General features: G+C 40.7%; 1 protein-coding gene across 1 annotated transcript in view; it reads left to right on the forward strand.

Moving 5' to 3' along the window:
- The window catches only part of MSN (moesin), a 66,660-nt gene that overhangs the window by 35,086 nt on the left and 7,646 nt on the right, over nt 1-23,928 (forward strand). The window contains exons 2-8 of the mRNA XM_025987643.2: nt 4,665-4,748; nt 14,928-15,023; nt 17,501-17,775; nt 19,210-19,293; nt 19,985-20,131; nt 21,355-21,451; nt 23,273-23,436. Of these exons, the coding sequence (XP_025843428.1) occupies nt 4,665-4,748; nt 14,928-15,023; nt 17,501-17,775; nt 19,210-19,293; nt 19,985-20,131; nt 21,355-21,451; nt 23,273-23,436 (947 nt within the window). The remainder of the gene's footprint in view (nt 1-4,664; nt 4,749-14,927; nt 15,024-17,500; nt 17,776-19,209; nt 19,294-19,984; nt 20,132-21,354; nt 21,452-23,272; nt 23,437-23,928) is intronic.

The following is a 23,928-nucleotide window of genomic DNA, read 5'->3' on the forward strand; positions in this document are numbered from 1 at the left end:
AGACCTATGACCCTGTCCTCATGATTCACATTTTCTTCCGCATTAAGTGGTGGCAAGAATATAAGTCCCTTTGTGTTTGCTTTTCTTTCTAATTTTTTAAAGCTAAGATTATTTGTCCTTTCAGTGAAATTCAGGAGATCTTAGGCTCTTCTTCCTGGAGTAACAGCCACTGTGGAAATGGCAGAAACCTTGAGCAGGGATTCTGGAGAAGTAGGTTCCATTTTGGTTTCAGCTGAACGTATTTAGATTTTTAGGAGGGTCCTTGTTCTGGGATCATGCTCTATTTAGGGGGAAGGAAGCATAGACAGCACTACCCCGGATGACATACTTATTCCTAACCCAGACTGGGTCCTTTTCTACCAACTGATTTATTCAAGAAACATTTCTTTAAAAAACATTTAACTTAAATATTTGGGCTTCTGAAATAGGCCCTAAAGATGGGACATTGATATGACCTGTGATTGACATGATCTGTGGTTGACACTGGCTTATTTACTTTGAAAATTCTTACCAGTAGTGTGAATTAAAGGGAATTCCTAGGCTGTGGAATGTTTTCCTGGAGTCCCACCTCTTTTGACAGTTTCCTTCCTGGGCTCTTTCTTCCAAAAAGTCCTGTTCTGATTTTTGCCCCACTCTGTTCAGAACCTCCAAGCTGGCTGGCCACTGGCAACAGAATTAAGGCCCAGCTTTCTAGAGTAGCCTTCAAAGCTCTCCACTTACCTTCCCAGCCTCTCTGCCTACTCTTCACTGGATAGGCCTCATTCGCCCTGGAGTAGACCTGCTTCTAAATGGGCCATCTCCATTCCTATCTCAATCCGGGCTATTTCATATAATGATTTCTCTATCTGGGACATTTGGGTATTCCTCTTTTGCAAGATTCCATCCTGCAATCTCTCTTTTTAAAAAATGCAGCTTATCCTTATGGACCAATACAAATATCACTTTGAACTGTTATTTTTTTATCTCTATAAGAGGTTTCTTCTGTTATGGCATTTCTTAGGGTCTTCCTTGTATATTAATAGTTTCCCTATTATTTAATAAGTGCCTTGGGATCAGGGACTGGTCCTACAGCTCTACTCTGACCATAGTTCCTTAAACGTAGTGTTCCATTAATATTGGGTGAATTGAAATAAATTTATAGGAAGCTCCTTTTTTATTTTTTTACTTTTATTTTTTAATAATAAATTTATTTTTTATTGGTATTCAATTTACCAACATACAGAATAACACCCAGTGCTCATCCCGTCAAGTGCCCCCCTCAGTGCCCGTCACGCATTCACCCCCACCCCCCGCCCTCCTCCCCTTCCACCACCCCTAGTTCATTTCCCAGAGTTAGGAGTCTGTTCTGTCTCCCTTTCTGATATTTCCTACCCATGTCTTCTCCCTTCCCTTCTATTCCCTTTCACTATTATTTGTATTCCCCAAATGAATGAGAACATATAATGTTTGTCCTTCTCCGATTGACTTATTTCACTCAGCATAATACCCTCTAGTTCCATCCACGTTGAAGCAAATGGTGGGTATTTGTCATTTCTAATGGCTGAGTAATAGGAAGCTCCTTAACCTGGAATCCTTAGGCCTTCATGGGGTCCCATGGATATAATCTGAAGTGGGAAACATCTATGAACTTAGATTGAGAAAAATTACATATTTGTTTTTATTAACCTCTTACTGAGACTTAGACCTCCTTCAATTATGAATACAGGCAAAAAAAAGTGGTAAAAATGGCAGTACCTGTGACTTTGTCATTAATGGAAATCTAAGACTTTTATATCACATTTTTTTGGTGAAATGTAATTTTTATTTTGATTTAAAAGATTATTATTGGGACACCTGGGTGGCTTAGTGGTTGAGTGTCTGCCTTTGGCTCAGGGCATGATCCTGGACTCCCAGGATGAAGCCCCATATCTGGCTTCCTGCATGGAGCCTGCTTCTCCCTCTGCCTATGTCTCTGCCTCTCTCTCTCTCTGTGTCTCTCATGAATAAATAAATACAATCTTTTAAAAAATTACTATTAAAGTATAGTTGATATACAATGTTATGTTAGTTTTAAGTGTACAACAGTGATTTGGCAATTCAATGCATTACTCAATTCTCTAGTTATTGTATATTTCTCAAAATATCACTATGCTCAACACAATGCTGAAATTACACTAGTAATAACTAATAAGGTGCAGTGCTAGACAATTAATATAATAAAAAGCACATATTTTTATGCATATTTCAATATAATTGGTTTCTTTGTATCACTTAATTTCATGCATTTACAAATATTCTGGAAGGGGATCCATAGACTTTATCAGACTGCCCAGAAGGGTCCATGGCACGGTAAAAAGGTCAAGATATAAAATCTTCTCACCTCTGAATCTGTAGACTATGTTATATCTCTGTATTTCTTATACTCCCATACTTAGAACTGCTCATTTAACTAACATCTTCTGAGTCTTGGGTACTGGAGATGTAACTCTAAGTAACACAAAAATCTTGAGGTGATGATTGAAGTTCAGTGTACTAAAAGTCCTACTGTCTCTTTTCCACTCTTTCCTATCTCCTCAGTCATTGGCATTTTGAGGTTTCCCTTGACTCAGCTCAAGGGTGGTTTGAAGCTAGATGTTGAGGCCAAATTCCAGCCCATTGGGCCTCATTCTTCCTACCTTATGAAGGCCCATTCTACAGAGGTCACTGGATTGGCAGGAAGCCTAGGATAACACCGAGTCAAGGTGGCTAATCTTGCCCGTTGTCTCCCACTGGGATAACTTGCCTTTCTTGTTCCTGCCTTCAGGGCCTTTCCTGTCCCATTGTCAATCTGGAAATAGATTTCCTCCCTGGCTCCCTAGTGATATTTATTTACAAAGTTGTTCCCCAGGTCTGGTCCTCATTGGAATTGTTCTTCTGGCAAAATAGCTGTTTGGCCCCCTCTTCCCTGCTAACTGACCCCTATGCTCAGGAAAGACCCAGAGGTGTCAAAGACTGATAAGGCTTAATGTCTTACCCATTCCATGGAGATTTGCATAGTTGATAATTCTATTTTTAGTCTCGAACCAATAGTATAAGTACTATATAAGTATCTTAGAAAATGTAGATCAGTTTCTTTTTTTGATTTAAAGAAGGGAGAACACACTCACCACCACCTTAAAACCAAGCCTGACTAACACTTGGGCAGGATTCCAATGATTATCTCTCTGTGCATACTTTTGTAGAATTGAACTCATACAATCTTGTTGCTTACCCTTCCTCGCTTAATATTACTGAGTTATTTTCCCTGACCATGAAATAGTCTTCAAAATATTTTATATGACCTTATATAACAAGCCAGTTTGTGGTTGTACTGTATAGAGTACTTATGCAAAATGTCCCACAATTTAAAGAATTAATATTTGATTTCTTTTCATATTTTGCACTTTGATATACAGAGGGTCTAGTGTATTGGTTTAAATTATGAGGTTTAGACTTAATCTGAATTCACACCCCATCTTCCCAACTTACTAGTGATATGACTTTAGACAAATATTTATTTATTCATCTCCAATGTGGAGATAACATTATTTACTTCACAAGGTGATTGTTGATATTAAATGGGATAGTACACATGAGTCTTCTAGTGAGTAGCAAGTCTGCATACATGAAAGCTACTGCATATTGCTATTACTATTACCACTACTACTAAGTTTTCAACCAAGGAAACAAATCTACTTATGAAATTTCAGCTATCATTGACCTGAGCTAGGGGATCTCTTTGGAAAAGTGGAGGGTATTTTTTCCAGTGCCTATAAAATTGTGTGCATAGCTAACTGTTATTTTCATTGGTGCCTGTCCCTTTCCCATTTCCCCTCTGCTGGCTTGGCTTTGGTAGCACCTTTTTTCCACCCACATGTACCTTTGCTAAGGCCCCTTTCCTTTTTTGTGCTTAAGGAAACCAATGAGACATAAATACAGGAAGTATTAACACAAGTCGATATATAGAACCATAGACACCAGCACTGATATGGTCATCACCTAGTGTAATTGACCCTTCCTCCAGCATTACTACTATTGTACAGATGAGGTGAACTAGGGGCCAGGAAGGAGATAAGACTTTTATCCAAGGTTTTAGACTGAGACAGTTACAGTGCTAAGCTTGGAACCCAGTGTTCTTTATCTTGCTCTTAACTTGTGTTTGCAAAGATAATCCAGGCTGTGGATCAGAGGTGGGAAGAGAATGCTGTGGGCCCAGAGCTGCCTGGTGTAGGTGGGGAAGGCTTCCTGGAAGAAGTATAGTCAGCACTTGCTTCCTCTTGATAGTAGGCTGATTTGCATTTTTGTGTAGCTCCTTGGTAAGTATTGCTCTGTGACACTGAGTGTATGCTATATGTTGGCAAATTGAACTCCAATAAAAAGAAATTAAAAAAATAAAGGGACATGGAGAAAACAAGGTAAAAAAATTATTGCTCTGTGGCTATGTTTTTTTTTTTTTTTTTTTTGTCTTCTGTAAACTGATTTTGGGAGCCAGGGCCAGGATATTGTTTGTTTGGTTCAGTATTCTCCTTTCCTTCCCAACAATATCTAAGTTTCTCAGATTCTTAGCATTCTAGTTTCCTCTTCTGTGACTGAACAGATACACTTGTCCCAGGTTCTGCTAAGCACAGAGCTAGACAACTAACTTGCCTCTTTTGATCTCATCCTAGATCAATGTGCGTGTAACCACCATGGACGCAGAGCTGGAGTTTGCCATCCAGCCCAACACCACTGGCAAACAGCTGTTTGACCAGGTAAGGGAGGAACTATTTGTTTCTTAGCCTCTTCCAACTGTCCCAATAGTTTCTACCACAAGACCCACTTCTTGGGAATCTCTTCTACATGCTACTCCAAGATAGGTCAAAACAAAGGTTGACTCCTGCCATGATAACAAAGGATGCAAGCTTTGATTTTGGCAGCCTGCACTTTGGATGGCTCCAATTAATCTTATCCTTGGTCCTGAACATGGGAGAAAAGAGAGGTAAGCAGGGTATGACTCTGTGCTAGATGCTCTAAAAATGTTAGCACATGGAATATTCCTCTCAACTCTGAAAGATGTGAGTGATCTCTTCCCTATTTTAATGATGAGAGTCAGAAATTAAATAACTTATTCTGTCTAGCCAGTATTTGGCTGGGATTTCAATGCTGCATTCTAGTCACTGTATTTTTATGGTTTCTGTAATTTTTTTTTTTGCTTCCTAGTAGAAGGAAATCAACCTATTCTCCCTGAGGTAGTGTGCTCTATGTACATTTCCCTCAAAATAATAGTAGGACTTAGGACATAACACCACTTCATATCCTGCAGTCATACCTGCAGATAATGCTGACATGTCATTCCCATGTCCAACACAAGGGGTGTCCCTTTATGGGGAGTTACTATTATTAGAAAGGATGTTCTATATATAATGTAATAGCCAGATGGGGGCCACAGAATCTTTCAGCATTCAAAGACTCTCCAGGGGCCAAGGGAATATGCCATTTGTGACCAGACTTCCAAGGGGTAAAAATGGGGCTCCCATTTCCAGAGGCTGGGATCCCTTTAGATGGTTATTATCCCATTTTCCTACCAGTTTCTGGTGAGGTGGGGGTCTGATATTGTCCAGGATGTTGAGACCACATGTTACCTTGATGGATTTTCCAGGCTTTCTTGATTCTTTTTCTCCTTTGCCCTCTGAGTCCCTCTGTTGTCTAAGAACTTACCCAGAGCTGGGGAGGGAAAGAAAGAAAGGCTCCTTTGACCTCTTCTCAGACTTCTTCCCAGACCCCTGGTTCTATACATTACCCTTCTCAAGCTAAATGATGCCATCCCCTGCCTTCAACACTGGGAGCTTTGTTCAGTTGCATTGGAGAGGGATAACTGTGGAGGGAGGGTGAGGAAGGCATAATTTAGAACCTAGGGTAGAAAAATTCTTGAGAAAAAGAGACTTATTAATTTCAAAAAGCCACAAGGCATGATAATTCTTTGCTAGTGTTGGTTTGATTTGTGTATTGTGGGTGTTATTCTGTAGGAAGTCCAGATGGTAGGGAGTCCTGGACAGATGGTATGCTACTTGTGAAAGTAACTACTTCCGAAACAAAACCTTTGAGAGACTTGAATCTTTTATACTAGATAGAGAGAGGAAAGGGAGAAAACCAGTAAGTTCATGATTTCTTATCTGGAAGATCAGTGTTGTTTTGAAAAATATCATTTATTGAGCACTTACAATGAACTAGCCTTGCCTAGGTGCTTTAGTCCTTGCAATGATCATGTCTCTGAGAGGTAAAAGAACATTCTCTAGGTTATGATGTTAGTGAGTTGTAATATGAAATTTCAAATACAGCTCTGTGTATAAAACTATAGTTTTCCCACTGTAATAGTCTTCCTGCATGAATGAGGCTGTTTGAGTTGAGAAGACTTTAAGAGGAGATGTGTTCTCTGTCTTGAGATTTCTGAGGGGCTATCATAGGAAGGAGGGAGCAGTAATTTTCTGTGAGGTCAGATGGGGCAGAGCTAGGATCTTGTGGATGAAAAACAGAAAAAGATTTGAGCTCAGACAAGGATTTGAGCATCTAGCACTCTCAGGGCCGAGGCAGGTCTGGATGAGAATCCACAGAGGTATGTGTTCACAGGCTATTTGGGGATATGATCTATTCCCTCTCTCTAACTTGATGAGTCATAGGGAAGAAGTCTATTCTGTCTGGCCTTTGAGACCCATTATTCAAGGAGGCCCTCCTGGTGCCATTGGGGCCTAGGAGGAAGGGGTTGGACTCTTTATAAGGAATTGACAAAAGCTCTGGGGCCATCCTGGAACCCAGAAATTGTCTGGCCAATGACTAGAGAGGAAGCTGACTGGAGAGGAAGCACCCTCTTTGGTACCAGTAATAAATAACAGGGAATAATAGGAATTCATAGCTTGCGGAGACATAAGACCTGGTAGGAAAGGGAAGTATGGCCCATAATTTCTCCATTTGCTTTTGGGAATGTACACATAGCTAGGGAATGGAAAGAACACGTTTTGCTACAACAATTCTGTCACTTACCACCACTTCTAAAGCCTGAGGTTCTTTAGAGGGCTCTTGATTACCTAGGTGCCACTAAAAGGCAGTGCCACCACCATGAGTTCCATTTTGAGAACCCCTTGCTTGGCTCTACCCCAGCCAGTGGTTCTAACTGTACCTACCCCTTCCTTCAAGATACTGAGCTGTGCAAAAAAGGTGAAGTCTCAGAGCATCCATTCACTTATTTGTTCATTGACTGATTCACTATTGACTGAAGGTCTACTGTGTCTCAAGAAAAATCTCTAGACCTATCAAACAGGTCTCTGTCCTTAAGGATCTTGGAGTTCCTTATCCTATAGAAGCAGAGAGAAGTAAATGCAATACAACTTTCTTCCCACAGAGCATAAAACACCCTTTAAGATAAGGTTATGTATGGAAGTGATGTAGTGTATAAAGTATGGGATTTAGTGTCATCCTTGGGTGCAAATTCTGTCCTGCTATCTAGCTGTGTGGCCTTAGATGGCTCATTTAACCTCTTAGGACTTTACTTTTCTCAGTAAAATGGTAACCAAACTAATTTCAGAGATTTTGTGGTCTTATTTAATCCTCAAATAAGTAAAGTGTCTTGTGTATAGCAGACATTCGAATATTGGTTGTTCTTATTAAGGGCTAAATAAGTAGTAGAAATTGCCCTAGGAGTTCAGATAAGGGAGCCATTAAATCAGGCAGCTTGTCTGGCTTGTAAAGTCCTTAGGATTTGTGGACTTTGCATTGACGGCAACAACCTTTCCTTCTCTTTCTTCCATTTTTATTTTATAAAATAACATCTATCATTATAATAGTAATATATTCATCTTATGGATGAAGGACTTAGGCTTACAAGGGTGAAAAGACCTGTTTAAGGTCAGATAGCTAGGAAGTGGTATAGTGGCTTGAATCAAGGCATATATCATTTGCAGTTTTCCCAGTGGCTTTTGTCAGCTGTGTCTTCTGTGACCTCCTCTCTTTTTGTCTGTTCCTATTCTGAGTGGAGGAAATTTTTCCCTAAACTTAGAATCCTAGCTGAGTGTGTTCTACACTGTAGAGCAGGTGGCCGGTTGAATACAGGCAGTGTAGAGTAGCAGAAACAGCATTGGTGGCAACCTCCACCAGAACTTTCTAGTAGTGCATTGATTTGCTTTCAAGAGGGTAGTTGATGCAGCTACTGCCAAGACTGTAGTGGGATCTCAGTGGGCCTCAGGTGTTTGGGCATTGATGGGGTCTGCACATGATTTTTCATGCAGTTTTCCTTTTGAGGCTTCAGTCTCCCAATCCTGCTCTGGGCTTCTGAAGTGGCCCATTATATCACTAGTTGGTTTACTAATATAGATGCATGGGGGATATGGAGAGGAGGGCTCTGGGCTCTGGAATTGACCTGATTTCCTCTTCCCTCCATAGACCTCAGATGTAGGCAGCCTTTACGTGCAGAAGAGAGACAAAAAGGGTTATTTCTTACATCAGATGCGCTCCTAGTAATAGTGAGGATTTTCTCAGAGGCAAATCTCTTCCCCTCACTGAACCTCAGTTTTCTAGTTTGTGCTGCTTGGACTTTATAATGCTTCACAGTCTGTTGTGAGGGTTTCTGTTGTGTGGCTCAATATAATTAACAGCCAGTGTCTTAAACACTGAAGTCCTAGTTTCTGTAGGTATATATGGCAGGTTTTAGGAGGTACACAGACCTATGGGCAGAATTTGATTCAGTATCTTAGAGCATTAGTTTTACTTGTGATGTTATCTATTTCATCATTAAAACATTGGGGTGCCTAGGTGTCTCGGTTGAGCATCTGACACTTGGTTTTGTTTCAGATCATGATCACATAGTTTGTGGGATTGAGCTCTACTTCAGGTTCCACACTCAGTGAGGAGTCTGCTTGAGAATTATCTCCCTATGCCCTCCCCCCACTCATGGGCATGCATGCCCTCCCACTCAAATAACTAACTAACTAAATAAATCTTTAAAAATAAAAAAAAGGATATTTAAGGAGTAAAATGTAAAATGTGCAGATATATTAAAATTAAACCTGAGGCTTCAAAGAAATTCTGGCTTTAGCCATTTACATATGTTCCCCTACCCTTTTTGTCCTCTGGGTATACGCATTTATTATTTTCTGCTGCTCATGGATTTCTTCCATGGCAGATTTGAGAAGTGGTAGTTCAGGCCAGATAAGTTGGCATTCTGGAGTCAAAGGGAGCCAAGAAAGAATCTTTTTTTTTTCCTTTTAATCAGAGATGGAGCCATTTATGAGTAGACTGGGGAAGGACCCTAGTCACTCTAGTCACAGATGTTGTTCCTAGAACAAGGACCTAGAGACTCCCTCCCTCTAGAAAATAAGATTTCTCTTTTCTTTTGGGTGGAAGTCTCAGCTGGAAGCAAGCAAAGCTTGGCCTCATTTCCAAGTGGAGACACGAGTAGCCCAATCAAATGATTCCCAGTACCCTGTGGAGCTTAAATGGGAGATTTCCTTATGACCTGGAGTTTAGGGGTTATCTGTTTTATCCTTTGTTTTTTTTTCCAGTCTCAGTTCTGACTTTACATCATATTTCCTTCCCTCCACACCCTTATTTCCTCACTTTGGGACTTCAGTGGATGCTGAGAGAGATTGCTCATCTCTCAAAGCCCTGAAGCCTAAGGAAGTGGAAAATTTATATGCATCTGACTTTGCTGTGTTCATAAAGGAAGGGGCAGAGTTCAAAGAGATTAAAATTTGCTACTGATCTTGAAATATATATTTTTAAATATCACTTTAGCTGTTATTTGTTCAACTGCTCCTCAGAGATACTGCAGATCCTAGAACTATTATGGGCCCTGTTATATTCTTCTCATTACATCCCTACTCATCCTTCTAGTGAAACAGACAACATGGTGCAAAACGAAGCAAAGGAGCTCACTCCTGGAACTTCTAGGACCGGCCACATAGTCTGTACCTGCCTTAGTCCTTTTTTAATTCTGGGGTTTCTGAGCCTCTACAATTGGTACAGGCAGAGGTCAGTTGCTGTCCTACCAGTTCTGTTCTGAGTCTGCCATTCCATGACCTAGCCTCCTGGCCTTAATTGTCCATCTTTAGCGTGCCTCTTTGTCTACTGGGACTGAATTACTTCTTCCCCACCAATTGCATCTAGACATAATATTCTTCTACAACCCTGTGGAAAATCATTAGAACTGTTAATTGGGTTCTACCTTAAATATAGGATGAGATAAGAGGTACATTAAGTAATCTTTTATATCCAAACCCTACCCCTCTATCCTCTGCAAAAAAAGCAAATATCACTTTTCAACATGAACATTTTTATGTTCTCCATCTAAAACTTATAGGGAATTCCTATTGCCTATTATCTTAGACTCAGGGACTCACCTTGCCATTGAATCATGGAAGTCTTTTGATCTTTCCTTAACATAACCCACATACAACTTATCTTTTTTTTCTTTTTTTGGATAAGGCCCACACCGATTATGGAGGGCAATCTGCTTTATTTTTTAAAAATTTCTTTTAATTGGAGTTCAATTTGCCAACATATAGCATAACACCCAGTGCTCATCCCATCAAGTGCCCCCCTCAGTGCCCGTCACTCAGTCACCCCAACCGCCCGCCCACCTCCCTTTCCACCACCCCTTGTTCGTTTCCCAGAGTTAGGAGTCTCTCATGTTCTGTCACCCTCTCTGATATTTCCCACTCATTTTCTCTCCTTTCCCCTTTATTCCTTTTCACTATTTTTTATATTCCCCAAATGAATGAGACCATATAATGTTTGTCCTTCTCCGATTGACTTACTTCACTCAGCATAATACCCTCCAGTTCCATCCACGTCAAAACAAATGGTGGGTATTTGTCATTTCTAATGGCTAATATTCCATTGTATACATAGACCACATCTTCTTTATCCATTCATCTTTCGATGGACACCAAGGCTCCTTCCACAGTTTGGCTATTGTGGACATTGCTGATATAAACATTAGGGTGCAAGTGTCCTGGCGTTTCACTGCATCTGTATCTTTGGGGTAAATGCCCAGCAGTGCAATTGCTGGGTCGTAGGGTAGATCTATTTTTAACTCTTTGAGGAACATCCACACAGTTTTCCAGAGTGGCTGTACCAGTTCACATTCCCACCAACAGTACAAGAGGGACCTATCAGATAAAGGGCTAGTATCCAAGATCTATAAAGAACTTATTAAACTCAACAGCAAAGAAATAAACAATCCAATCCTGAAATGGGCAAAAGACATGAACAGAAATTTCACAGAGGAAGACATAGACATTGCCAACAAACACATGAGAAAATGCTCCGCATCACTGGCCATCAGGGAAATACAAATTAAAACCACAATGAGATACCACCTCACACCACTGAGAATGAGGAAAATTAACAAGACAGGAAACAACAAATGTTGGAGAGGATGTGGACAACTTCTCTTTTCTAATCATGTTCCTAGTTACTCAAGTCAGCAAGAGGTAGGTGGGAAATGGGAATCTATTTCTTTTTTTTATTTCTTAGTCATTTACAAATAACCTAATTAGTGGAATAAATGTGAAGGAATAAAGAGGCCGTAAGTCACACCATTTTAGTAGATGGGAAAGCTGGATAGATGTGGAAGCTAAGGCCCAGAGAGGGAAATGTGTTGCCTTAAGATCACATAGCAAATTAGAGACAGAAGGGAGACTTTCACTCAGGTTTCTTGATACCTGAGTTAAGCTATGAAAGGGAGGGTGACCATCATGCATGCCCTGGGGGCAATAAAGGTTGAGGATTTGGGGATATGGCTTCTCCCCAAAGTGGTTGTTGACTGAGCCTAGTGGAAAGCCAGAAATCATCAAAGTTCATTACCTGGCTGGGATATGTGGGCAGAAGAGAGATAAAGAAGTTAGTTACTTGGGAACTCCAGGGTTCCTAAGCTCATATGAATCCTTGGAATTAAAAGAGGGCATTCTATAAAAGAAAGGGTACAGGTTTTGAAATCATACACATCAGGATTCTAGTCTAGTCTCTATGGTTTTAGGTAGGTTGCCTCTTTTTAGGGGTGTGCAATTAAAAATATATATATTTAAATTCTAGTTGACATACAGTGAAATATTGGTTTCAGGGGTAGAACTCAATGATTCATCACTTACATAAAACACCCAGTGCTCATCACAACAAGTGCCTTCTTTAATATCCATCACCCATCATAGGTCATTACCCACCCACATCCCTCCATCAACCCTGAGTTTGTTCTCTATTGTTAAGAGTCTCTTGTGGTTTGTTTCCCTCTCTCCTTTTCTTTCCCCCTTCCCATATGTTTCTTAAATTCTACATATGAGTGAATCATATGGCATTTGTCCTTCTCTGGTTGACTAATTTCGCTTAGCATAATATATTCTAGCTCCATGGACATCATTGCAAGTGGCAAGATTTCATTCTTTTTGTTGGCTGAGTAAAATTCCTATATATATATATATCCCACATGTTCTTTATCCATTCATCATTTCATGGACATTTGGGCTCTCTCCATAGTTTGCCTATTGTTGGTAATGCTGCTATAAGCAGGGTATTGGATAGCCCTGGTGGCTCAGCAGTTTAGCGCCTGCCTTCAGCCCAGGGTGTGATCCTGGAGACCCCGGATCGAGTCCCATGTCAGGCTCCCTGCATGGAGCCTGCTTCTCCCTCTGCCTGTGTCTCTGCCTCTCTCTCTCTCTCTCTCTATCTCTATCTCTCTGTCTCTCATGAATAAATAAATAACATCTTAAAAATAAAAAATAAATAAACAGGGTACATGTACCTCTTTGAATCTGAATTATTTAATTTTGATTCAGTTTGCCAACATATAGTATAATTTTATACTTTGGGTAAATACCTAGTAGTGCAATTGCTGGATCATAGCATGGTTCTATTTTTAACGTTTTGAGGAACCTCCATACTGTTCTCCAGAGTGACTGCATCAGTTTGCATTACATTCCCACCAACAGTGCTAGAGGATTCCCCTTTCTCCACATCCTTGCCAAGACCTGTTGTTTCTTGTGTTGTTAATTTTAGCCATTCTGACAGGTGTGAAGTGGTGTCTCATTGTGGTTTTGATTTGTATTTTCCCTTTTTTTTTTTTTTTACTTTTCATTTTTTTTTAATTTTTATTTATTTTTATTTATTTTTTATTATATAAATTTATTTTTTTATTTGTGTTCAATTTGCCAACATATAGAATTTTTTTAATAATAAATTTATTTTTTATTGGTGTTCAATTTGCCAACATATAGAATTTTTTTAATAATAAATTTATTTTTTATTGGTGTTCAATTTACCAACATACAGAATAACACCCAGTGCTCATCCCATCAAGTGCCCACCTCAGTGCCCGTCACCCAATCACCCCCACCCCCACCTCCCTTTCCACCACCCCTTCCACCACCCCTGGTTCATTTCCCAGAGTTAGGAGTCTTTCATGTTCTGTCTCCCTTTCTGATATTTCCCACTCCTTTTTTCTCCTTTCCCCTTTATTCCCTTTCACTATTTTTATTATATATTTGTATTTTCCTAATGATGACTGATGTTGAGCATCTTTTCATGTATCTGTTAGCCATCTGGATGGAAAAGTGTCTATTCATGTCTTCTAGGCAAGTTGCCTCAAACTTTTGTTTCTTCATTTGTAAAATAGAGAATAGATATCTCAGGGTTGTTCAGTGTTTATTACCTGGTATATAGTAGATGCTGAATAGTTTTGAGCTACTTATTCCTTGGGACCTCTGAAGCTCTAGATTGTAAGCCTTAGGAGTGACTATGGGGTCTGGCTTTGGGCGCATAGTAGGAACTTTGTGGATATAGTGGAGGTGTGTGTGTGTGTGTGTGTGTGTGTTGAGAGGAGATATGATTTATTCACAAGGAAGGAAATTAGCAATATTGGGTTCTTCTTTCCTATTTCTATCTCCAGGTAAATTCCTTCACCTCACTCTTCTACCTCCCCTGCCCACCCCTCAAGAAAAATAAAAAAGAAGACTGTCAGCATAACATCATTAGAATGTGGGTCAGCTTTATTGCCTCCATCTCCAGTGGTAGGCATGCTAGGGTTCAGCTGTCAGCCAGAACCATATACTAATGTCAGGGACTAGAAAACAAACCCCATCTCCTGGCTGGCCTCCCTTTCCTACCACTGCTTAACTAAGAGGCCGAGAACACCAGGGGCCACTTAGCTACTGAGATACTCACCCTGTTTCTACACTCTCTTTTCCACTTTCAACCTGTGTGAGTAGTAAGGGGAATCACAACTAGCCTCTAATCAGGGCTGGAAAGAAGCATATTAGCACCCAGACATAGCACATCTTTGGATTATATAGATACCACAGTGCCTGCTATGTCTCCCCAAACATTCTTTCTTGGGGCATTGTAAATGGGACTCAGAAGAGTATGGGCATATTCCTAGTTGCTAAGATAAAGGAGCAACATAGAAGATATAGGAGTTAAACTAATAATCTCTACTTCCAGCCTGTAATTCATCCTGGAGTAGAAAGGCACCTGGCATAATAGAGGGAAGAATTGGCAGAAAACACTGGATTTGAACGGGTTTGGAGTCCAACAGACCTGCCTCTGCTATTCACTAACTGAACCTCCACTTCTCAGAACTTACTTTCATTATCAAAAAAATGGGCCTAAATGTAAATGTATCACAGAACTATTGTGAAAATCAAAGGGGATAGTGAATATAGTTATTGGTGTGTGGTAGTGGTCCTAAGTGATGGATCTGTTTCCTACCTCAGCAAAGGTATTTTGTGTAGAGAGATGCTGATATCATTTGACTGTTGCCCAAGTGTATTTCTTTGTCAGACCCTGGACACCTTATGTCCTTTAAAATCCGGGATCATGTCAGTTTAACTTTTGTGTCCTCTATGCCTGGCACAAAGTAGGCATTCAGTCATTGGCTGTTTGTTTGTTTGTTTGTTTGTTTTCTTTTCTAGGTGGTGAAAACTATTGGCTTGAGGGAAGTTTGGTTCTTTGGTCTGCAATACCAGGACACTAAAAACTTCTCCACTTGGCTGAAACTCAATAAGAAGGTAACTGCTTACCTCATTGTTGGATTTGGAATTCATTCCTCCATCATATCTTATTCAAGGGAGTAATATGTGCTAGCTGGCAAATCCAGGGCTGTGTTTTTCACCGGGTGGTCTATTGACCACTAGATCAGAATAAGAGCAGAGGACCCAGCTAAGGCAGAGCTCCTACCCTGTTTCCATTTGGACTTCTAACACTGAGAACGGCCAGTGTCCAGGAGGAAGAGAGCCTTCCCTTTCTCCTGGGAGCTCTGTCTTAAACTTCGGCTTGTTTTATACCATAGTCATTAATGGATTTTCTTTTCTTTTTTTTTAAGTGTACAGTTTAATAAATTTTGTTGAACATATGCACCCACACAATTGCCCCACAGTCAAGACATAGAACATGTCCATTGAACTCCCCACCAGCCTTTTGTAGTCAGTCCTCTCCTCTTGATCTTTTTTATGTCAATATTTTGTTCTTTTCTAAAACAGTCATTTTCTGTTGTAGGGATGTAGCACAATTTACCACTTTTTTTGATGGACTTACAGATTGTGTCAGTTTTGAGTTATTATGAATAAAAGTTATCATGAGCAAGTTATGAACACTTGCAGGAAGTCTTTGTATAGACCTAGGTTCTCATTCTTCTTGTGTAAATACCTAGGGGATTTCTGGGTCATATAGTATGTGAATATTTAACTGTATAAGAAATTGCTGAATTTTTCCAAAGTGCTGTATTCTTTTTTATTTCTAACAACACAATATGAGGTTTCCAGTTGTTTTACATCCTTGCCAACACTTGATATGGTTTCTCTTTTTAATTTTAGCTATTCTAGTGGGTAGTAGGAGTATCTGGAGGTTTAAATTTGCATTTTCCTGATGACAATGATGTTGAGCATACTTTTCATTTGTATATATGCCATTTATAGTTTTTCCTTTGTGAAGTGTCTGTTCAAATGTTTGCTTTTTTTTTTTTTAAAGTAGCCTCCATGCCCAGCATAGAGTTCATTGTGGAGCCTCAGCTCATGATCCTGAGATTAAGAACTGAGATGAAATCAACAGGTGGACACTTAACTAACTGAGCCACCCAGGTGCCCCCGTCTTTGGCCTATTTTTGAGTTAATATTTTACTCTTGAGCTATAGAAGCTTTTTATTTTTTTTATTTTTATTTTTTTAATAAATTAATTTTTTATTGGTGTTCAATTTACCAACATACAGAATAACACCCAGTGCTCATCCCGTCAAGTGTCCCCCTCAGTGCCCGTCACCCATTCACCCCACCCCCCGCCCTCCTCCCCTTCTACCACCCCTATTTCATTTCCCAGAGTTAGGAGTCTTTATGTTCTGTCTCCCTTTCTGATATTTCCCACACATTTCGGCGGCGGCGGCTCCTGGCTTTTCTTTTTTCTTAAGATATTTAACTTATTCATCCATGAGAGACACAGAGAGAAAGGCAGAGACACAGGCAGAGGGAGAATCAGGCTCCCTGTGGGGAGCCCAATGGGGGCTCGATTCCAGGACCCTGGAATCACACCCTGAGTTGAAGCAGATGTTAAACCACTGAGCTACCCAGACGTCCCCTGCTTCTCTCTTTCTTGATTTTCTTTCCCCCATAGGCATCTACACATAAGTTTATTAACATACATATTTTTTTCTTCAACTTCTTATTTCAATTGTAGCTAGTTAACATAGAGTGCAATATTATTAGCAGGTATAGAACTTAGTGATTCATTTCTTACATACAACATCTGGTGCTCATCACAAGTGCTCTCCTTAATACCCATCGCCTATTTAACCCATTCTTTCTTGATTTTCTATCTCAGTTGAACTCCAAATGAGATGATTTGAGTATAGGCATATTCAGGCTCTTCACCTCCAAGAAGTCTTACTGAAGGAACATGGTCATGTTCCTCCATCTCAGTATTCTCAAACTTCCTAACTTTATCCTTGGAGGTTTCCAATGTCTTGTGGCTTGTGTTTCTGATTGTGTCTAGGGATAAGTGCCTCACCTTCTGGCAAAGTCTGATTTTCCTGAAGAGTGGAGACTTTTTTTCTGGACAAATGTGGAGCTGTTAAGAGCCAATTTTAGGCTTTAAAAGACAGCCTAGTTTGTTTTCATCTAGCCAATTCCCAGGCCCCAATGATACATACCAGTTTTTACTTTGCTAATTTATGGTGTTGGAGGAGCCTTAAAAGAAGAGTTTTCTTAAGCCTAACCTCAAAATTTAGGGGCATTTGGCATATTGTCAGATAGTGGTGGCTTGAAGGCTTATGACCATCACTGGGTATAAGGTCATTTCAGGAAGGAATCCCCAAGAGGAAGCAATTATAGACATGGGATTGGGTTCCCAGTGAAAGCAATGTATCTCTTTTCTGAATTACCAGAACAGTTGCCACTGGCTCTTTGGGATTAGCCAAATTGATGACCTTTCAGTGTCTCTCCCCACCCTACAACCAAAGTCTATTTTTTGAAACCCCATAACCGCTTGTTTCTCTCAGGTGACTGCCCAGGATGTACGAAAGGAAAGCCCCCTGCTCTTCAAGTTCCGGGCCAAGTTCTACCCTGAGGATGTATCTGAGGAATTGATCCAGGACATCACACAGCGCCTATTCTTCCTGCAAGTAAAGGAGGGCATTCTCAGTGATGAGATTTACTGCCCACCTGAAACTGCTGTGCTGCTGGCCTCCTATGCTGTCCAGTCTAAGTATGGCGACTTTAATAAGGAAGTCCACAAGTCTGGCTACTTGGCTGGAGACAAGTTGCTGCCACAGAGGTAAGGTGGTGCCTTTAGTCATCTGCTCTGCCAAGGAGGAGGTCTGTGGCTGACCAAGCCTTATTATACAGGGACTGCCATATCTGTTCCTTTCTACTAGTGTCTGTCTGAAGACCATTTTATGAATACTGGTTTTTCCTTTGCTAATTTATGGTGTTGGGAGAGCCCTCAAAGAGGAGCTTTCTTAAACCTAACCTCAAAATTTGGGGGCAGTTTGTATAAGAGAGACATATCTGCATATGGCACCATATCCTGTTGTTTCTCTGACTCTCAAAAGGCTTTTTTCCCTCTCTATTTTGGCCTAATTACAGAATTGTGTTACTCTGGAAGCAGGTGCTTATACAGATTACCAGAGACAGATTGACTCTTCCTACCCTGGTTCCATTTTTCAATCCTTTTCACTAATTTAGACCTCTTATATCAGAGATTCACAGGAGGAAGGGAGAAATACCCAAGCCAGGGATATGAGGGAGCTCCAACAGTCTTTAAATACCAATAAAGAGTGTACAGAGCTTTCTGCTTTTATAAACTTCAAAGCTGAAAGCTTTCAAACACTCATTATTTTTTGTTTTAGCATCACAACAATACACAAAATGAATAAGACAGACATATCTTATTTCCTGGCTAAGGAAAGAGATCAAGGTGCTCACTCTGAGCTGCCAGATCTCTCACAGCTCATTTGAGGTGCGAGACCTGGAACCCTAGTCTCTTGAATTTTTAACTCTGGGTTTTTCCCTACAGCATCTAGTGGCCATTTTTATAAGCTTTTGGATGGAAGGAAAAGTTATTCTGGGAGCCTCAGTCCCATTGGAGCTGTGGCATATGCACAACTTACCTGAAGGGATAATGGCTGTGCCCTAAGACTCTCTCTGAGTCTGCTTTGATGTATGAGATGGCATATTTAAAACAAGTCTTGTTTATGATCTAGTAGATCTGGGAACTTGAGCCTGTTAGTTTCTTCTAAAGCCACTTGGACTCAGTTCTCTGTTCTGTAGTAACTGGCTGTAATCTCATCCCTGAGCAATTTTTTCATAAACACAAACTATTGGTCCCACAAGGATCTGGGAGAGAGTGTCACACTTCCTCTGTGAAGCCCATCTCTACTCTTAGCTCCTCAGGTCAGCATAGACTCCTGATATATTACTGCCTTACTTGGAAACCACAGCATATTATTGGATTTTCTGGCTAAAACTACAAAGGAAGGTGTTTCCATTGTCTTTATTTTCTACCCATTCTTGTATCTCTCCTACCTCTCAGGCAACTCCCTATGTCTACTTAATACCTCCTGCTATAATTTCAGTCTACTTCCAGTATGACCTCAGTGGGTTGACTCTATATCTTCTTTGCCTCAATCCCTCAGAGTGCTTAGTGGGCTTCCCTTTACTCCTGCATTTGGGGTTTTGTGCTTGAAACTACTATCTATTGTCTTTCCAGGGTCCTAGAGCAGCATAAACTCAACAAGGACCAGTGGGAAGAGCGGATCCAGGTGTGGCATGAGGAGCACCGAGGCATGCTCAGGTAAATATTACCCTAGCAACTCTGGGTTCTACTGCTTTTGCAGGGAGAATAAGAGTAGGTTCTGGGGGAAAGAGGCAAAGGACTGGGGGCATTGGAGGATGTTGGAGAGAAAGTAAAGGAATGCAATTATAGGGGAAATTAGAGATAGAAGGCAAATTAAGGATCATTATATAGTTATATATTTTTGAATGATGGCAAATGATAGCCTAAATAGTTTTTACCATAAAGAAGCAGGAGGGACCTCAGGATCCCTAGAGAGCTTCTGGAGTACCAGGAACTCCTCCCCAAGAAAGAAATGAGGAAGGAGCCCTATAATCATGGCAGATCAATTGAGCACTGTCTAGTTGGGGAACAAATTTTATTTTAACATCACCACACCATTTGGGCTCTGCTAAGAACATAAGAGGTTTCATTGCAGCTAACATACCAGAGGCTACCAAGAGTCAGCCCACCCTTATTCCCCTTGAAAACCTCAGATCTTAGGCTCCTGTCAGCACATTTTGTTTGACAAAAGTTAGGTTGTGCTCTATTTTCTATCATCTCACCTTTTTCCCCCTTCCCCCCACTCCCCCGCAATGGCAAGGTTCTTTTCAGAAGTGCAGGGCAGATAGGCTATCTCCCTGGGTCTGATTCACAGGTTCCACTCTATAACAGCCCCCTCTCCCCACCCCACCTGAAATCTGTTATTTAGGGAAGATGCTGTTCTAGAGTATCTGAAGATTGCCCAGGACCTGGAGATGTATGGTGTGAACTACTTCAGCATCAAGAACAAGAAAGGCTCAGAGCTGTGGCTGGGGGTGGATGCCCTAGGTCTCAACATCTACGAGCAGAATGACAGGTATAGCTTAGAGTTCTCTTAGTTAATTTGGACTATTCTGACATCTAGGGTTCATCATGAAGTAGGACTCTACCTCCTGGGTCCCACCTGGGTCCCACCTGTTTCTACCTGGATCAGCCCAACTGATTGCACAACCTTCCAGACCTCTAAATCTTGCATTGACTAGACTTGCACCATCCAGTATGGTAGTTGCTGGCTACATGTGGCTATTAAACTCTTGAAATGTGGCTACTCTTTAATTGAGATATACTGTAAGTGTAAACTATACACAAGGCTTGGAAGACTTAGTGTGAAAAACAGAATGATGAATATCTCAATATTTTTTAAATATTAATTTACATGTTCAAATTACAGTCTTTTGGATATACTGGGTTAAATGAAGTGTTCTTATAGTTACTCCTACCTGTTTCTTTTTACTTATTTTCATGTGGCTACTAGAAAATTTAAAATTACATGTGTGCCATTCATTATATTTCCATTGGACAGCATTAGCTTAGTACCCATCCTGTCAGGATTTGTAATTAATCCCACTCCTATAGGATGATTATATGCCTTTTGGCCAATATTACCTCTTGCTACAGACTTATCTCACTTGCTTATTTTTTTCCCTTTGTCTGCTCTTTTTCCCTTTGTCTGGTGAGGTTGGATGTAATAAATGATTGTTTCATGTAACTTCTTTTTTTAAAAGATTTATTTATTTATTCATGAGAGACACACAGAGAGAGGCAGAGACATAGGCAGAGGAAGAAGCAGGCTCTCTGCAGGAGCCCAATGTGGGACTTGATCCCGGAATTCCAGGATCACGCCCGGAGTCAGAGGCAGACACTCAACCGCTGAGCCACCTAGGCATCCCAAGTTCCATGTAACTCATTAATCTTGGAGCTCATTGTTTACATTCTTCCCAACTGTTAAAACCTTGGGTAGAGAGTCCCAGTAAAATAGGGCTAGAGATTCTTGTGAGAGATTTTTACAAGGTCCATGCCGCAACAAAAAATACAATAAAACAAACCTTAGAGTTTGGGACAGGGAATAATAGGTTGGTTGTGGTATCAGGAGATCCATTTTGCACACTCAATGCTGGCAACTGACCTGGTGATTAACACTGGCTGAGCTGACAATGAATCTTCCTCCTTAAGGAAGAAGTTGGGGGTGCAGAGGGCAAACCACCAACCCTCTATGTCCTTCTTGTCTTTCCTTTGTCCTGATGTTCTTGTTCTCTACAGACTGACTCCCAAGATAGGCTTTCCCTGGAGTGAAATCAGAAATATTTCTTTCAATGACAAGAAATTTGTCATCAAGCCCATTGACAAAAAAGCCCCGGTAAGTGATTCCTCCTCCTGGCCAAGACAGGTACTTGCCAAGACCTGGATACTGTTAGGAGAAATCATGTCATTGTATGTTTCTCTCATTTTTTTTTTTTGTGGAGGGGGGTGGGAATAGGAGGCCCAAAAGAAGATTGGCACTAGAAGGGAACATTGATGACAATACATGACCAGAAGGCATCCTGCGACCCGTGTGTTAGGAAAAGCATAGATGAGGGAGAGCCACAGGCAGTCTAAATGCTGCCCCTTAGCCACTGTCTTCTGCTGTCCTTATGCTCTGGAGTGGAAACAAAGAGTGCATCTTATTTTTTAAAGCATCTAGGCTCCAGAAAGTGAAACTGTATATGTACTTGATTTATTTTTAATTGTGAAGAAAAGACAAGGTCAGGAGTCCAGATCCAAAGATGATCTTCCAAACTTTCTTTTTGGTATAACTTTGCTACTGTACTCTCAAGACTTATTTCCAGAGCAACCCAACAACAAAAAAGGGCTTTGGGTCCAGTCATTCTTCTAACATGCTCACCATACTTTTCACCTACTCAGCTGCCTGTAGCTGATAAGACTGGAAAGCTGGTGATTGAAAGTAGGATAGAAAACAGAAAAGGGTCTCCTCTTTTGATGTACCTTATGTCTAACAAAGGTCAAAGGCCATGCCGAGACAGAGCCTTCTCATTAGGCCTCAACATTTTTCTCCAGCCCTAAGGTCTCTGAACTTCTGCTGCTAGGCACTTTATATATGTTACTGTGTTTAACCCTCAACAACATTGCCAGGTAGGTAGTAGCATATCTATTTTATAACTGAGAAAATTAATGTTCAAAGAGATAGAGTGATAGGTATTAAGTAGTGCACATGATGTGATGACCACAGAGTGTTATATGCAACTGATAAATGATTGAACACTACATCTGAAACTAATTGAATTTGAAAAACAAAAACAAAAATTCCCAAAGAGATTTAGTGATTTGCCCAAGATGACACAGCTAAAAATGGTAAATCTGGGGTTTATACATAGGTTATTTGACCTCTAGAGCCCGCGCTCCTTCTACTGCACACTAAGCTATATGAAACAGTAGTAGTTTGGGTTCAGTGGCAGAGGAACTGGTAGTTAGCCCATTAGTTGGTAACCTTGGTCCAGTAGAATTTGTAGTGAAAAACTGAGACTCACTGGATTTTCTGTGTGTGTGTGTGTGTGTGTGTGTGTGTGTGTGTGTGTGTGGTTTTACTTTTTTCTTAAACTGCTGCTGTATTCAAGTTTTGGGAAAAGGTGGGTAACAAAGCCAGCTGAGATTGAGGGTTTATTTAGAAAACGACAACCAGGACAATCAATGTTCAGATTTATGTATATATTTACAACTTGCCTTATTCCAAAAAATGATTTATGGGGCTTTTGTCTAGGATATGCTTTTATGAGATTACAGAAACAATCCAGCCCTCCATACTGCACTCATCAGTGTATTATGCAGGGATTTTGGGCCTCTGAGATTTAGCAGGATCCCTAGTTAGCAGATAGATTCAGTTCCTGTCTTTCAATTAGATTGGGGATATTTTAGGATGCAATGCTTTCATAAGCAAAGGTTGAAAGAAATTGTGGTTTGTTGGAAAGAGCACTAGTTTCAGTGTCAAGAAGCCTGGGTTCTAGTCCTCGATTTGCTAGTAGTCTACTTTGTTATCTTGGACAAGTCACTTCACCACTCTGATAATTAATCTTCCTATCTGTAACATGGGAAAATTGGGCTAAATAACCCTTCCAATACTTTCAAAAGGTAGAAGATCACCTTCATCTGTCAGTCCAAACTTATTTTGATTGTTTCCCATCAGGACTTTGTCTTCTATGCTCCCCGGCTGCGGATTAACAAGCGTATATTGGCTCTGTGCATGGGGAACCATGAACTATACATGCGCCGCCGCAAGCCTGACACCATTGAGGTTCAGCAGATGAAGGCACAGGCCCGGGAGGAGAAGCACCAGAAACAGATGGAACGGTAGGTTCTGTGGAACTGGAGTGGAGGCTGGAGCTGGGGCAAAGAAGGTTCTCAAAAGTGTCAATATTGATAAGGAAAGACATGAAGCCATCCTGGGATGGGGAGAGAGAGAGAGCTGTAAAGGGATGACACCTCCTCCATTAAGTCTCAGGCATATCAGGGAAATACAAATGAAAACCACAATGAGATACCTCCTCACACCAGTGAGAATGGGGGAAATTAACAAGGCAGGAAACCACAAATGTTGGAGAGGATGTGGAGAAAGGGGAAACCTCTTGCACTGTTGGTGGAATGTGAACTGGTGCAGCCACTCTGGAAAACTGTGTGGAGGTTCCTCAAAGAGTTAAAAATAGACCTGCCCTACGACCCGGCAATTGCACTGCTGGGCATTTACCCCAAAGATACAGATGCAATGAAACGCCGGAACACCTGCACCCCGATGTTTATAGCAGCAATGTCCACAATACCCAAACTGTGGAAGGAACCTCGGTG

This window comes from Vulpes vulpes, chromosome X (genome assembly GCF_048418805.1).
Source record: "Vulpes vulpes isolate BD-2025 chromosome X, VulVul3, whole genome shotgun sequence".
Taxonomy (NCBI): Eukaryota; Metazoa; Chordata; class Mammalia; order Carnivora; family Canidae; genus Vulpes; species Vulpes vulpes.